This window comes from Tursiops truncatus, chromosome 2, assembly GCF_011762595.2.
Source record: "Tursiops truncatus isolate mTurTru1 chromosome 2, mTurTru1.mat.Y, whole genome shotgun sequence".
Taxonomy (NCBI): Eukaryota; Metazoa; Chordata; class Mammalia; order Artiodactyla; family Delphinidae; genus Tursiops; species Tursiops truncatus.
Window position 1 is genome coordinate 37,660,293 of NC_047035.1, and position 16,603 is coordinate 37,676,895.

The 16,603-nt window shown below is 37.7% G+C and overlaps 1 protein-coding gene across 10 annotated transcripts in view; it reads right to left on the bottom strand.

The window, feature by feature from the left end:
- The window catches only part of SYNE2 (spectrin repeat containing nuclear envelope protein 2), a 331,838-nt gene that overhangs the window by 218,792 nt on the left and 96,443 nt on the right, over nt 1-16,603 (bottom strand). For 9 of the 10 annotated variants that reach the window (XR_012329953.1, XM_019922901.3, XM_073800386.1 and 6 more), the window contains exons 9-11: nt 13,246-13,346; nt 11,421-11,522; nt 8,972-9,109 (exon numbers count right to left, since the gene is read on the bottom strand). Coding sequence is in view for 9 of the 10 variants with exons in the window: in XM_019922901.3 (XP_019778460.2) it covers nt 8,972-9,109; nt 11,421-11,522; nt 13,246-13,346 (341 nt within the window). In the remaining variant the exon portion in view is untranslated. The remainder of the gene's footprint in view (nt 1-8,971; nt 9,110-11,420; nt 11,523-13,245; nt 13,347-16,603) is intronic. The other variant, XM_019922908.3, reaches the window with a different exon arrangement.

Consider the following 16,603-nt stretch of genomic DNA (forward strand, 5'->3'; position numbering starts at 1 on the left):
GTGCGCACGGAACATTCTCCAGGATAGATCACATCTTGCGTCACACATCAAGCCTCAGTAAATTTAAGAAAATTGAAATCATATCAAGCACATTTTCTGACCACAATGCTATGAGATTAGAAATCAATTACAGGGAAAAAAATGTAAAAAACACAAACACATTGAGGCTAAACAATACGTTACTAAATAACCAAGAGATCACTGAAGAAATCAAAGAGGAAATCAAAAAATACCTAGAGACAAATGACAACAAAAACAGGATGATCCAGGGCTTCGCTGGTGGTGCAGTGGTTGAGAGTCCACCTGCTGATGCAGGGAACACGGGTTCGTGCCCCAGTCCGGGAAGATCCCACATGTCACAGAGTGGCTGGGCCATTGAGCCATGGCCGCTGAGCCTGCGCGTCTGGAGCCTGTGCTCCGCAACGGGAGAGGCCAAAACAGTGAGAGGCCCGCATACCGCAAAAAAAAAAACAGGACAATCCAAAACCTATGGGATGCAGCAAAAGCAGTTCTAAGAGGGAAGTTTATAGCTATACAAGCCTACTTCAAGAAACAAGAAAAATCTCAAATACACAATCTAACCTTACACCTAAAGGAACTACAGAAGGAAGAACAAACAAAACCCAAAGTTAGCAGAAGGAAAGAAATCATAAAATCAGAGCAAAAATAAATGAAATAGAAATAAAGAAAACAATAGCAAAGATCAATAAAACTAAAAGCTGGTTCTTTGAGAAGATAAACAAAATTGATAAACCATTAGCCAGACTCATCAAGAAAAAGAGGGAGAGGACTCAAATCAGTAAAATTAGAAATGAAAAAGAAGTTACAACAGACACCACAGAAATACAAAGCATCCTAAGAGACTACTACAAGCAACTCTATGCTAATAAAATGAACCACCTGGAAGAAATGGACAAATTCCTAAAAAGGTATAACCTTTCAAGACCAAACCAGGAAGAAATAGAAAATATGAACACACCAATCACAAGTAGTGAAATTGAAACTGTGACTAAAAATCTTCCAACAAACAAAAGTCCAGGACCAGATGGCTTCACAGGTGAATTCTATCAAACATTTAAAGAGCTAACACCCATCCTTCTCAAACTCTTCCAAAAAATTGCAAAGGAAGAAACACTCCCAAACTCAGTCTATGAGGCCACCAGCACCCTGATACCAAAACCAGACAAAGACACTACAAAAAAAGAAAATTACAGACCAATATCACTGATGACTATAGATGCAAAAATCCTCAACAAAATACTAGCAAACAGAATCCAGCAACACTTTAAAAGGATCATACACCATGATCCAGTGGGATTTATCCCAGGGATGCAAGGATTCTTCAATATATGCAAGTCAATCAATGTGACAAACCATATTAACAAATTGAAGAATAAAAACCATATGATCATCTCAATAGATGCAGAGAAAGCTTTTTTTTTTTTTTTTTGGCAGTACGCGGGCCTCTCACTGTTGTGGCCTCTCCCATTGCGGAGCACAGGCTCCAGATGCGCAGGCTCAGCGGCCATGGCTCACAGACCTAGCCGCTCCGCGGCATGTGGGACCTTTCCAGACCGGGGCACAAACCTGTGTCCCCTGAATCGGCAGGCGGACTCTCAACCACTGCACGACCAGGGAAGCCCCAGAAAAAGCTTTTGACAAAATTCAACACCCATTTATGATAAAAACGCTCCAGAAACTGGGCATAGAGGGAATCTACCTCAACATAATAAAGGCCATATATGACAAACCCACAGCAAACATCATTCTCAATGGTGAAAAACTGAAAGCATTTCCTCTAAGATCAGGAACAAGACAAGGATGTCCACTCTCACCACTATTATTCAACACAGTTATGGAAGTCCTAGCCACAGCAATCAGAGAAGAAAAAGAAATAAAAGGAATACAAATTGGAAAAGAAGAAGTTAAAACTGTCAGTGTTTCAGATGACATGATACTATACATAGAGAATCCTAAAGATGCCACCAGAAAACTACTAGAGCTAATCAATGAATTTGGTAAAGTAGCAGGATACAAAATTAATGCACAGAAATCTCTTGCATTCCTATATACTAATGATGAAAAATCTGAAAGAGAAATTAAGGAAACACTCCCATTTACCACTGGAACAAAAATAAAATACCTGCAACAGAATAAAATACCTAACAATAAACCTACCTAGGGAGACAAAAGACCTGTATGTAGAAAACTATAAGACACTGATGAAAGAAATTAAAGATGATACAAACAGATAGAGAGATATACCATGTTCTTGGAAGAATCAATAATGTGAAAATGACTATACTACCCAAAGCAATCTGCAGATTCAATGAAATCCCTATCAAATTACCAATGGCATTTTTTACAGAACTAGAACAAAAAATCTTAAAATTTGTATGGAGACACAAAAGACCCCAAATAGCCAAAGCAGTCTTGAGGGAAAAAAGCAGAGCTGGAGGAATCAGACTCCCTGACTTCAGACTATACTACAAAGCTACAGTAATCAAGACAATATGGTACTGGCACAAAAACAGAATTATAGCTCAATGGAACAAGATAGAAAGCCCAGAGATAAAACCACGCACCTATGGTCAACTAATAATCTATGACACAGTAGGAAAGGATATATAATGGAGAAAAGACAGTCTCTTCAATAAGTGGTACTGGGAAAACTAGACAGCTACATGTAAAAGAATGAAATTAGAACACTCCCTAACACCATACACAAAAATAAACTCAAAATGGATTAGAGACCTAAATGTAAGACTGGACACTATAAAATTCTTAGAGGAAAACATAGGAAGAACACTCTTTGAAATAAATCACAGCAAGATCTTCTTTGATCCACCTCCTAGAGTAATGGAAATAAAAACAAAAATAAACAAATGGGACCTAATGAAACTTCAAAGCTTTTGCACGGCAAAGGAAACCATAAACAAGACCAAAAGACAACCCTCAGAATGGGAGAAAATATTTGCAAACGAATCAAGAACAAAGGATTAATCTCCAAAATATATAAACAGCTCATGCAGCTCAATATTAAAAAAACAAACAACCCAATCCAAAAATGGGTAGAAGACCTAAATAGACACTTCTCCAAAGAAGACATACAGATGGCCAAGAAGCGCATGCAAAGCTGCTCAACATCACTAATTATTAGAGAAATGCAAATCAAAAGTACAATGAGGTATCACCTCACACCAGTTAGAATGGGCATCATCAGAAAATCTACAAACAACACATGCTGGAGAGGATGTGGAGAAAAGGGAACCCTCTTGCATTGTTGGTGGGAATGTAAATTGATACAGCCACTATGGAGAACAGTATGGAGGTTCCTTAAAAAACTAAAAATAGAATCACCATATGACCCAGCAATCCCATTACTGGGCATATACCCGGAGAAACCATAATTTAAAAAGACACATGCACCCCAATGTTCACTGCAGCACTATTTACAATAGCCAGGTCATGGAAGCAACCTAAATGCCCATCGACAGATGAATGGATAAAGAAGATGTGGCACATATATACAAAGGAATATTACTCAACCATAAAAAGGAATGAAATTGGGTCATTTGTAGAGACATGGATGGACCTAGAGACTGTCACACAGAGTGAAGTAAGTCAGAAAGAGAAAAACAAATATCATGTATTAGCACATATAAGTGGAACCTAGAAAAATGGTACAGACGAACCGGTGTGCAGGGCAGAAATTGAGACACAGTTGTAGAGAACAAACGTATGGACACCAAGGGGGGAACGCAGCAGGGGGTGGGGGGGTTGGCGTGATGAATTAGGAGATTGGGATTGACATGTATACACTGATGTGTATACAATGGACGGCTAATAAGAACCTGCTGTATAAAAAAATAAATTCAAAATAAAAAAACACACACTCATTCATTCACTCATTGAGCAAATGTTTATGAATTGTGCTAAGAGCTGGGTATAAAGACACAGAAGCTTCTGGAGTAGAGGAAGGACATGTGGTGGGGGGGGTGGTCACACACCACAGAGGGCTGTGCAGCGGTTAGATGCCAATTAGATGTACACGGGGGGCAACATGGAGGCACCTTATTTAAATATATGTGTTCAAAACTGAAAGTAAGGAGCAGAATAAAATACAATATCAATTCACACAACCTAAAAATACACGGACACATAAATACAATACTGCATTTTGCAAGGACACATAAAACAAAAAGATACACATTAAGCACAGCACAATGGCAGCCTAAGGAGAAAGAGGGATGGAAGGAGGATATGGGGATAAAAGGAAGTAAATATAAAATTTAATAAAGGAATAAAAATAGGAGTATGGCCTTGCCCAGATCCATGTGTCATGAAGGCAAGAGTAAGTTTAACACAACCCTCCACATCTAAGGGCCAACCAGATAAATAATAGTCACAGCTCCTGCCTGAACCACCTAGTGGGGAAAGCAGACAAGGACATGGTTACAGTAAAGTGTGGTCAGCAATATAAGAGAGCCAGGGCTTCCCTGGTGGCGCAGTGGTTGGGAGTCTGCCTGCCGATGCACGGGACACAGGTTCGTGCCCCGGTCCGGGAAGATCCCACATGCCGCGGAGCGGCTGGGCGCGTGAGCCGTGGCCGCTGAGCCTGCGCGTCCGGAGCCTGTGCTCCGCAATGGGAGAGGCCACAGCAGTGGGAGGCCCGCGTGCCGCAAAAAAAAAAAAAAAAAGAGAGCCAGTGGGGATGACTCCACACTGATGATGAAAGTACGAGTTTTAAGTCTGTATTCTCTCTTACCATTATAGTTCTACTAGAGGAGTTGTCACTATTCTTAGAGTTAAATCACTTTTAGAGGAAAGAATAGGCAAAATTACGTTATTTTTTAAGAATAGGTTTCTTTGATTCATTATTAATTCCTTGAAAAACATTCATTGGGTGCCCACTATATGCAGAGCAAAGTATCAAAAAAACCCCCATTAAACCAACAACCCAAGTACAAAGATGTTAAATGAGGACAAAGCTAGCCTCCTTTAAGGCAGTCAAATGGAACTATTTATAAACCAGAAACATTAAGTATTACAGTTTTTGCATTTTGTTTTGCTTTTTTAAGCATTATTGAGGTATAACTGACAAATAAAATTGTAAGATATTTAAAGTGTACATCATGGTGATTTGATATACATTTACATCATAAAAGGAGTCTCACCATCTAGTTAATTAACACTTCCATCATTTCACATATTTATCTTTTTTTGGGGGGGCAAGTACATTTAAGTTTTACTCTCTAGAAAATTTCAATGATATAATACAGTGTTATCACAATAGTCACCATGTTTTACATTATATCCTCAGATCTTATTCATCTTATAGCTGAAAGTTTGTTCCCGTTAACCAACCTCCCCCTATTTTCCACACCCTCAGTCCCGGACAACAACTTTTCTACTCTGTTTCTACGAGTTTAACTTTGTTTTAAGATTCCACAAATATGTGACATCATGTAGTATTTTGTTTTGCTTTAATTGCCTTGCAAGTTTATTTTCTCAAAAGGCGTAAGACAAAAGACAGCTCTACAATCCTAAATCATTAACTACATACCATTAAGCCTCCAGTCGGAAAAGAATGAAAAAATGTTTTCATTATTATGAATTTTAATATGAACAAGTTAGCATGTGCTTTTATTATATATATCTGAATTATCTGTGAGTTTCCCAAAAAATAAACAAACAAAAAACCCAGAAAACCGGCAAACGACTGAGCAAAAGAGAAGCTAAGAACGATACCTCTAACTCAGCTGTTATTCTTTTCACAACTGAAAGAAAGCTGTATATGTTCTGCATGAAACCAAATGTGGGCTTTCTGACTGCGGGCTGTACTCTATGCAGCAGTAGGAAGAGGAAAGATAGAAGGCGGTGCTTACCTTTCATTCCTCTCTTTCCACTCTTAACATAGAAAACTAGTTCTACACTTTCTTTCTCAGTGTTGGAAATTACCTTTGAATTTGGATGAAAATTTATATAAGATCTTGTCAGGTCAAAATAACGTAATGCAGCTATTTCCTATTGCAGGCTTAAAATGAAATCATTTATTAAGATGCTTTGAGATATCTGAGTCCTCAACCAATTGAACCAGAATCTGTCTGGATGGTATTGACTGTTATACACCTGATGACTTTAAAATTAATAAGTTTCATTTTGCAACACCAAGAAAACGAGCAGCACTCTACCTACGGAACGGATTTTCAAACTACTATCAATTTGTAGCACTTAATCTTGCAAAATAGTTCTTTTAATGGTTTTTCTCATTATTTTGGGTGATTTTTCCAAACCACAGGCAGCAAAATTAGACCGCGTCTTTTTGGCCTGGAACAGCCTGAACTATACAGACAATATTTTCTTCCTCTCCTTCTGTTTTGTTGAGGATTCATAACAGAGAGTTCCTGCCCTTCACAGGGATCAGTTTTGTCAAACTGTGGTCAGAACAGGAGCTGAAATTGCAATGAGCACTGCCACTTGATGGGAAAATTTCTGAAGCTGCACTAGTTCTTCAAAAGTAGGGACTGAAAGGGTGGCTCTTTTAAGCCACTGTGCTAGTGCTTAACACACTATACAAATAGTATGATAAATATATTCTGAAAACAGGGTGTCGCTCTTGATGGCCAAGAAGCTTGAGCAAGAATTGGCAAACTTTCCCAGGACCAAAGAGTATTTTTTTTTTTTTTTTTGAGGTACGCGGGCCTCTCACTGTTGTGGCTTCTCCCGTTGCGGAGCACAGGCTCGGGATGCGCAGGCTCAGCAGCCATGGCTCACAGGCCCAGCTGCTTCGCGGCATGTGGGATCTTCCCGGACCAGGGCATGAACCCATGTCCCCTGCATCGGCAGGTGGACTCTCAACCACTGCACCACCAGGGAAGCCCCAAAGAGTATTTTTGACTTACAAACTATACAATCTCTGTTGTAACTCTGTAAATTCACTAAAAGTCATTTAATTAGCCATTTAAAATGAGCAAATTCTATGATATGTAAATTATACTTCAACAAAGATATTTAAAAAGAATGAAAGCAAAATAAAGACGTTTAGGCATCAAAGAAAACTAAGAGAATTTGCCATCCACAGATCTGCATTATAAGATAAGTTAAAGGACGTTTTTCAAGCTGAATGGAAATGAGTTCAGATGGAAACTGAAATCTCTAGGGAGGAACGAAGAACAATGGTAATGATAAATAGCTATATAGATATGAAAGACTAATTTTTCTCCTTAATTTCTTTAAAATACATGACAGTTTTGAACAAAAATGTATAACATGGTCTTGGGGACTTTAAAACATATGTTTGTGTCATATATATATTTATATATAAAGCAACTAAGCATAAAAAATGAGAGATTTGATTGCAAGACTTCCACATATTATAAGAAGTTGTACAATAACTTAGAAGTTGTAGAACTTTAAGTAGACTATAAAAATTTTATAATGTGGGCTTCCCTGGTGGCGCAGTGGTTGAGAGTCCGCCTGCCGATGCAGGGAACGCGGGTTCGTGCACCGGTCCGGGAAGATCCCACATGCCACGGAGCGTCTGGGCCCATGAGCCATGGCCGCTGAGCCTGTGCTTCCGGAGCCTGTGCTCCGCAACGGGAGAGGCCGCAACAGTGAGAGGCCCGTGTAACGCAAACAAATAAACAAAACAAAACAAAACAAATTTATAATGTACATTGTAATCACAGTAAAAATTTGAAAGAGGTAGAGCCAAAAAGCCAATAGATAAATTAAAACGGAATTCTAAAAATATTAACATAATCTAAAACAAGGCAGGAAAAGAAAGAATAGAGATACAAAAAACAGAGGGAATAAACAGAAAAAAGCATAAGATGGTAAATCCACATCGAACCATAACAATAATTACATTTAATATTAACTGTCTAAACCCTCGAGTGAAAAGGCAAAGATCGTCAGAGTGGATAATAAAGCAAGATCCAACCATATGCTATCTACAAGAGATGCACTTTAAATATAAAGACTCAAATAGGTTGAAAGTAAATGAAGGAAAAAGATGTGCCACACAGCCAGCACAGGAAGAATGCAATTATCATACTGATATAAGATCAAGCAGACATGAAGAAAAACAGTCTTCCCAGAGATAAATAGGAATATTTCATAATGGTAAAAGTGTTGATTCACGAAGACATAACAATCATAAATGGACACACCTAATAACAAAGTCTTAAAATACATGATACAAAATTTGACTAAATTAAAGGAAGGATTCCACAGATTTTAATAGGTCTCTCTCAGAAATTGATAGAATACCTAGACAAAATGTCAGTCAAGACAGAGATAATCTGAATGCTACCAACCACCTTGTCTTAATTGATATTTATAGAATACTATATCCAATAACTACAGAATACATGTTCCTTTCAAGTGCAAATAGTGTGTGTATATATATATATATATATACATATGTATATATATATATATATATATACACATACACACACACACACACACACACACACACACACACACACACACACACACACACAATATCCTGGGCCATAACACAAGACTCAATAAATTTAAAACGACTGAAATCATACAGATATATTCAGACACACATACACACATTCATCATTACACATTCTCTCTGGGTTTGTCCCTACCCACTTCAAGCATCTATTGATAGTGATATATGACACTGGTCCAAAGCAGAGAGGAGGTTGCATGTCAATCAGAATATGGATAATCTACTATGGCAAACCAAGAATTGATGGCAAATATAAAAACTTTGGATAAGCCTGCAATTTCTCTAAACAGAATGTTATAAATTCCTATTTCAATATCAACCACTACCCAAATGAGATCATGGAGAAAACATAACGCTCTCCCAACTTTCTGATGAAGCATCTGCTCTGTCTTTTACAGAATTCCTCATGAAAGTCTAAAGTTCTCATCCAACAAACAAAGCTGCCCCGTGAAAATGTTCTAATCAACACAACGCAGTAACCTGGTAGTTGAGACCATCCCAGGCTTCTCTCAACTGTAACTGATCTTCATTCAGCTCATCTAGATTCCTTGTTATCGACAGGACATCCAGAAAGGGTTTTTTTTCTTCATTGAATGACTCCAAAAAGGACAGCAGGCTCTACAATTAGAAGGGTATTTTAAAGACTGAAATGTTTAAACCAGTTTATAAAATGTAATTTGCTATTTGCAGGTCAATAGTTGTAGGTTATATTTAAACTTTTACTTAGATAAAGGTAAAATTCCCTGAATTCAGGATCCTATCACCAATCCAGTTTCTTTCTTCAGTGCACCCTCGTGATCTGGCTGCCCTCATAGTGACATAGGTCACAGCTTGCGTCTCATGTCACTATGGTTGGATTTCTACTGGAATAGGGCAGCAAGGCCACCCAGCTCTAGAGGACAAATCATAATGCCCCATGGAAAATGTGAGTTTGTCCTCCCCAAATATGTGTTCACAACAAAATAAGAATGAGTAGAAGTGAGAATTATATAACAGCAGTCATCATGTATAAATGGTTTTTGAAGTTTCCATGATTAACTAAGCTTGAGCCATTCTTCCCAAGTCATTTTATACAAACTTTAGAATATACTTTGTCTTTGCCCTCAAAAATTTAATAAATAAAGCTTTTCTTGGTTTGTATTTGTGTGAAATATTGGTGTTTGAGTCATCAATTCCATAACTGTTATTTAAGATTACCAATAATTATTGGCCGCATTTCTAATTAAAGTTTGTGAACAAACTAAGGGATAAGTAATTTGATTCTTTCTGAGAGTTAAAATAACTTCATAAAGCCTTTCATTTAGGAAACCTGAATCTGTGGTACATTAGTAAATGAAAGACAAGTGAGAGCAAGGCACTTCCTGTGGACGCTGAGCACCTTGTCAATGAAAAAAATTTCAGGCCAGTGCTAAGAGGCAAAAAGCATAAGAAGCCTATGCAGTTCAGAAAAAAGGAAGATGAGCGTGTCTTCCTTCCCTGATGGCTCCAAACCTAAAAGAATGGTGTGGCGAGCAAGTCACACAATCCACCGAATGTTAGTGTAGGAAACACTGGATTCATCCGACTCCCTCTCTTAACCGATGTGGGGGATGAAGGTCTAGAAGTGCTAAGTGCTGTGTAGGCCCAGGAGTGTATCTCCTCCTTATTCAGGGTGGAGACCAGGTGAGGAGCACAGTGTTGCACAGACTGGGTTCTAAGAAAGAAGACTGTGGAGCCCTCACTTTGGCTCCTGATAGTATCTTTCAAAATGGTGTGGGGAATAACAGCTTACCCTGGAGAAGCATCAGGACTAAAGAGAGCTAGGGCTTTGAATCTAGACTTCATTCCAATCCCACCTCTACCTTTCAGTAGCTATATAACTTTAGATAAATCACTTAGTCCTTCTAAGTCTTGTTTGTCTTCATCTGTAAAACTAGAATAACCATGCCATACTCAGCAAGATGTTGTAACCTGGAAAACGCTTGTCAGCAGGTGCCTGATATATAGCAATGTTCAATACATGGTGACAGTAAGTTGTCATTACTCCCAAAGGACATTTTGGTTGACGCCCTGAACTGTAATTCTGGGATGGCTCCATTTCTGATTTCCTAATCTTTTTCCCTTCCATATTCATTCTGAAAAGCATGTTCTGCTCTAGACCTTGGATTGGAAAACGTGTACTATAAGATATGTAAGATAGCAAACATCTTGGGCTTTGTGGGCCATATGGTCTCTGCTGTAACTATTCAACGTGGTGGGAGTGCAGCCACAAACAATACTTTAATGGGCATGGCTCACATGTAATATATAATATATAATATAATATATAATACATAAGATAATGTATCCAATAACAATGTATTTACAAAAAGAGGTGCTGGGGCCCAGAGACCAGTTTGCCAGTCCCCACTCTAAAACCTTACTACTCAAAATTCTCTAAGGACCACCAGCAATCAGCACCATCTGGGAGCTTGTGGGAAATGCAGAATCTCAGGCCCCATCCCAGAACTACTGAATTAGAATCCGCATTTTAACAAGATTCCCCAGGTGATTCCTATGCACATTAAAATTTGAGAAGCTGGGGCTTCCCTGGTGGCGCAGTGGTTGGGAGTCCGCCTGCCAATGCAGGGGACACGGATTCGTGCCCCGGTCCGGGAGGATCCCACATGCCGCGGAGCAGCTGGGCCGGTGAGTCATGGCCGCTGAGCCTGCGCGTCCGGAGCCTGGGCTCCGCAGTGGGAGAGGCCACAGCGGTGAGAGGCCCGTGTACCGGGAAAAAAAAAAAAAAAAAAAAAAAAAAATTTGAGAAGCTCGGTCCTTCTAACTCAACACTAAAACTTGGAGTTAATTTAGTATTTAAACAATTAACTCTGAAAGTTTTTTTCTAAAAACATCCTACACTTCCCCAAGAGTAAACTACAAATAAGTTACTGTTTAAAGTCATACTTACTTCATACTTCTTACAGTAGGTCTCATTTTCTGAATCCGTTAGCATTTTCTGTAGCTTTTTCTCTTGCAGAGTTAACCAGACCTTAGCATCTTTCACCTTTCCCTGTAATTCACACACACACATTTAAAACTCTAGCCTAAATATACTTTGTGATTTTTTTAAACAATAAAATTAACAACTTCAAACATCAGTGAAATAGTGTAATCACTACACACCAATGACTCATTGTGCCAAAGAGGAATTTTGCCTGTTCATGTAACACCTTAAATTTTAAAATGGGTTGAAACTACCATCTGAATATAACGTGCTAAAGAAACAGGGCAAGCAAGCCCCTATTTTTTTGGCTTACCCACTTCCACTATTCTTCAATTTTAGAGAACATTATTCTAAATTATTTATTTATAGTAGGCATTTCAGAATACTGCTTTCCAATAAATCTAAACATGGGTTAACAGATGTTTACATCTACTAAATATACTGACATCAAAAATACCTTGAACAATTTAAAGATCCTAAAAATAACACTACTAAAAGCTTTGGTTAAGCTATCCTATGGAATTGGGCAACAATTATTTCTTCTTTAGATTCCTGTTTAGGCGGTAAGTTTGCACACATTTGGAGGCAAATTTTACTGGTGGAGGATAAAGCAAAAGAAATTGCATCTTATTTCCATTCTCCTTTAACCTTCCTTTACTTTTTTCTTTCTATTAAGCAACAGTGCTTTCTATATATTTTTGCAACTGATTTCATGGACAGTTGAATTTTTAGTTTTATTTTTTGATAGGAAAATTAATTAGAAAAGAGGAGCTCCTCAGCAGGTCAGAAATAAGTGAAGTGCATTATAAGCCCGTGTCTCAGCTTGAGTCTCTCTTCCAGAGTCAGCAACAATCTGGCTTGGTGCCTCAAACATAACAGTTGGAAAAACATAGGCCTAAATTTTATGTCAAAGCAAATGTGATAATATGACTACATGTTTACATGTCTGAGGAAGTAGTTTAAATTTTAAAATAATATTCAAAAACATTTTACTAAACTCACAGCGCTCATTTATCTTTATAGATGCAGAAAAAATGTTTATTTTCAGCTCAGTGATTTTTAAGAAATTTCCACCCACAATATTTTGTGTAACTGACTGAAAGTCAAAGGAAAAAACTGAATAAACAAATGGCAGTCTGATGGTAATTCAACAGTATCTCAACAAACAAGGATTAAGAGTGGAACACAATGCTTCTGTTTATATGGATTATATGATTCCATTTATACTAAACTAAAGAACAGGTAAAATGGAAATATGCTAAAATTAGATTGTGATGATGGTTGCACAACTATGTAAACATACTAAAAACCATTGATCATAAATTTTAAATGATTTAATTTACAGTATATGAATTGTATCTCAATAAAGCTGATAAAAATTACAATAGACAAAAATCCGATATCTCTAGACTTCTTTAAAAGCCTGCTAAACTTAATTTGTCCTATATAGTACGTATCTAAATGCTGTTTTAGATAATTCAACAAAGTTTAATGAACTACCACTTTTAACTTTAAAAAAACAAGCAAAACTAATCTATAGTGAAAGAAATTGGAATATTGGTTGCTTCAGGTGGAGGAGTACAGACAGAAGAGAGGCACAACGGAACATTCTGGGTAACAGAAATGTTTTGCATCATGATTAAAGTATGGTTATATGAGGTATGCATTTGCCAAAACTCATTGAACTGTATATTTAAGTTCTGTGTGCAAATTATGCCTCGATGCTAAAAATTAAACTATTAGTAGGGTACAAAAAGAATGAGCTTGATTTGTACTTATAAAGACATACCTGGGCTTTATCTCCAGTCCCAGGTGCAGCCTTTGAATACTGCAGAAACTGTGCCACATAGGTCATGATTGACTTTTCATCAGGATTAACAACATCCACATCTGCAAGATATGCCACACTATCAATCAGCTATAGGTGTGATTTACTATAATTAATACTCAAGAACAGTACTGAAATGAATTTGAAATGAACCAAAGTAGTCAACCAGCCAAGCAATCCCTGCTCACTCACCCTCGCACCAAGGTTATGCAGTGGTTAAGAGCTTAGATCTAGAGTGAAATGGAGCTGGGTTGAATCCTGGCAGGAGTATCGCACAGCCTCAGTTTCCTAATAATAAAATGTCACTGTACATGTTGTATGCATGAGGGCATAAGTAGTCAGGGAGGGTGGATAAGAGAAAGGTAAGCCTTCCTCTTTCTGGTGACACAGTGCAGAAAGTCCTCCAGGAATGCAGAAACATAGAGCAACTGGAATTCACTCCTGACACATTGGTCTCAGCATTTGTGCAGTAAAGCATTTCCAAAAGTATATGTTGTATAGAAGATTTGTTCAAGACATCCACAAGATTTTATTCATTCATTTGTGGAGCAAATACATTTACTGAGAGCCTTCTATGGACCAATCTTTGTTTTGCATTAAAAGAGCCCATGGTGAAATAAATTTGGAAAATGCTGATTTAAACAAAGTTAAAAATATTATAAATTCATTAAGTACAGGACTTCTCCAGGCATATAATAAATTAAGTAGATCACAAAATCACAAAGAAGAGATTACAGACAAAATGAACACATAATTTGGGGATGTCTTTTGCTATGACACCAAAACAACCAATGACGATATTGACAAGGAAATCTGTGTTTATTTATTAATTCTGTTAAATTCAATTCAACACATATTTATAGAGAGCCAACAAATGCAGGTCACAAGCAGGATATGTAAGACTCAGTCCTTGCCCTTACGGGCTTATGTTTCATCCCTTCATTCAGCAAGTAGATGCTAGACCCTTGAGTAGATGCTAGATGCCTTAAGACATTATCTGCCCCTTGAGGAGCTTGCAGTTAGGAGAAAAACAAATAAACAAATACAACACACTATGCATGCTTTAGCAAGCATGTTTGCTGGGCCCAGTGAGTGCTCTAAGTCAGTTGAGGGAGGAATTGAATCTAATCTATAACCAAATGATAAAATCCAAGGCAGTAAGCACATTAAACACATCAATAAAGAGGTGGGAGTAGGGATTTAAAAGAAAGCATCCCTAAGAGTTAAGTTATTCTATCTTTTATTGAAAAAAGTATAAATATCAAGAGATACATAAAATGATACTGGCTGGATATCTCTCTTTTAAATTTTCTCATTGTATATGAGGCTACGCATAATGATTAAATGTGTTAACAAAATTGTGTCAAAAGATAATTCCCTTATTCAAGTATAACTGCGGTATTTGGTTTGCATAAATAATCATGATGGGGATTTCCCTGGTGGTCCAGTGGTTAAGAATACGCCTTCCAATGCAGGGGACGCAGGTTCAATCCCCAATCGGTGAACTAAGATCCCACATGCCTCAGGGCAACTGAGCCCGTGCGCCCCACAACTACTGAGCCTGCATGCTCTAGAGCCTGCTCACCGCAAAAGCCCGCACACTGCAATAAAAGATCCTGCATGCCACAATGAAGATCCCGCATGCTGCAACTAAGACCTGACGCTGCCAAATTAATTAATTAAAAAAATAAAAACTAAAAAAAAGGTCCCCCCCTCTTTAAAAGAAAAAATCATCATGTATTTAATGTTTTTGAGCTATTATTTAAGCTATGTAAAATGAATTATGGGCAATCATTTATAAAGTGGAAATTTGTTTTCATTAAATTGTCTTTTCCACTAGTTGCCTAGTTATTTTCACATACTAAAATAGAGAAAATAGTTTACAATAATAATAAAGACTTGGTGAATCACAATGAAAGAAGTATTAAAAGAAATCACAGAAATAGGGAATAGAGCACAGCATGGGGGGAAAATGAAGAAATTTTGAAAAGATAATGAAAAGACAAAAAGGTTCTTTCCTTTTTGGACAAAAAAAGGGGGAGGGAAGGAGGGAGAAAAAACAGAGATGGGGGAAAGTTAAACAAGCAGAATTATTAACAAGCAACATGAAGCCAAACTAATGACAAACCTGATATACAAAACATGGAATCATTAGGCTAACTGTGCACTTGGGAATATCACATAATTAACTCTTATAAAAACAACTGAGGTCCAAAAAGGCTAGAAACCAGTAGCAACAAGCACACCTAGCACCCAGATCTTGGTTTCTAATACCATTCTCCAGTAAAAGGAACCAGGGCTCTTGGAGGAATGGTTGATCCAAGACTACAGTAGGAAGTATACAAGATGAGCCTGGAGCATCTTGTAGTGCCAAAACAAACAAGCCAACCCCACACTGATGATATGTCAAAGGAGCACAGGAGCCGACTAAAACAGCTCTCAATAGCCAAAACTCGGAGGTATAAAAAAGATTTTTTTTAATTTGAGCTATAAAATAAACAAAGTAGCATTGGATTATAACCCAAAGTATAAAAAAAAATCCATGAATCTACACGGATACAAATAAACAGTTGGATAAGTAAATAAATGGAGGAGAATAGACAAATCTCCTGTGCAGAATTCCAAACAATTTATCCCTCAAGGAGAGTGAGCGTAACTCTCCTAAGTGTGGGCTGTGCATAGTGACTTCCCTCCAAAGAGTACAGTATGGAAAGGGGGAAACAAAGAGTAACTTCACAGTGGGGAAACCTGACAAACACTATCTCAGCCAGGCGATCAACGTCAACATCAACAGTGATGTCAAGTTGGCATTAAGAGAAAAAGCATAACACAAATTCCAGCATCTACAAAATACCTGACCAGTAATACTCAAAACTGTCAAGCCATCAAAAACAAAAAAAAATGGTCTGAGAAATTGTCACAGTCAAGAGGAGCCCAAGGAGACATGATGACTAGATGTAATGTATCCTGGATGGGATCTTGAAGAGAAAAGGGGCATAGGGGAAAACAAAGAAAATGTGAATTTTATTATATCAATACTGGTTCATTAATATAAGATGCATTAATGTAAGATGCTAACAATAAGGAAAATTGGGTGTGGGGTATGTAGGAATCTACTGTACTGTCTTCCCAATTTTCCTATAAATCTAAAACTGTCCTAAAAAATAAAGTATATCTAAAAATTTTGTTATTATTTTTAACAATAAATGCTGCAACATGGATGAACTTTGAACATTCTGCTAATTTAAAGAAGCCAGGGACTTCGCTGGTGGTGCAGTGGTTAAGAGTCCACCTGCCATTGCAGGGGACATGGGATCGA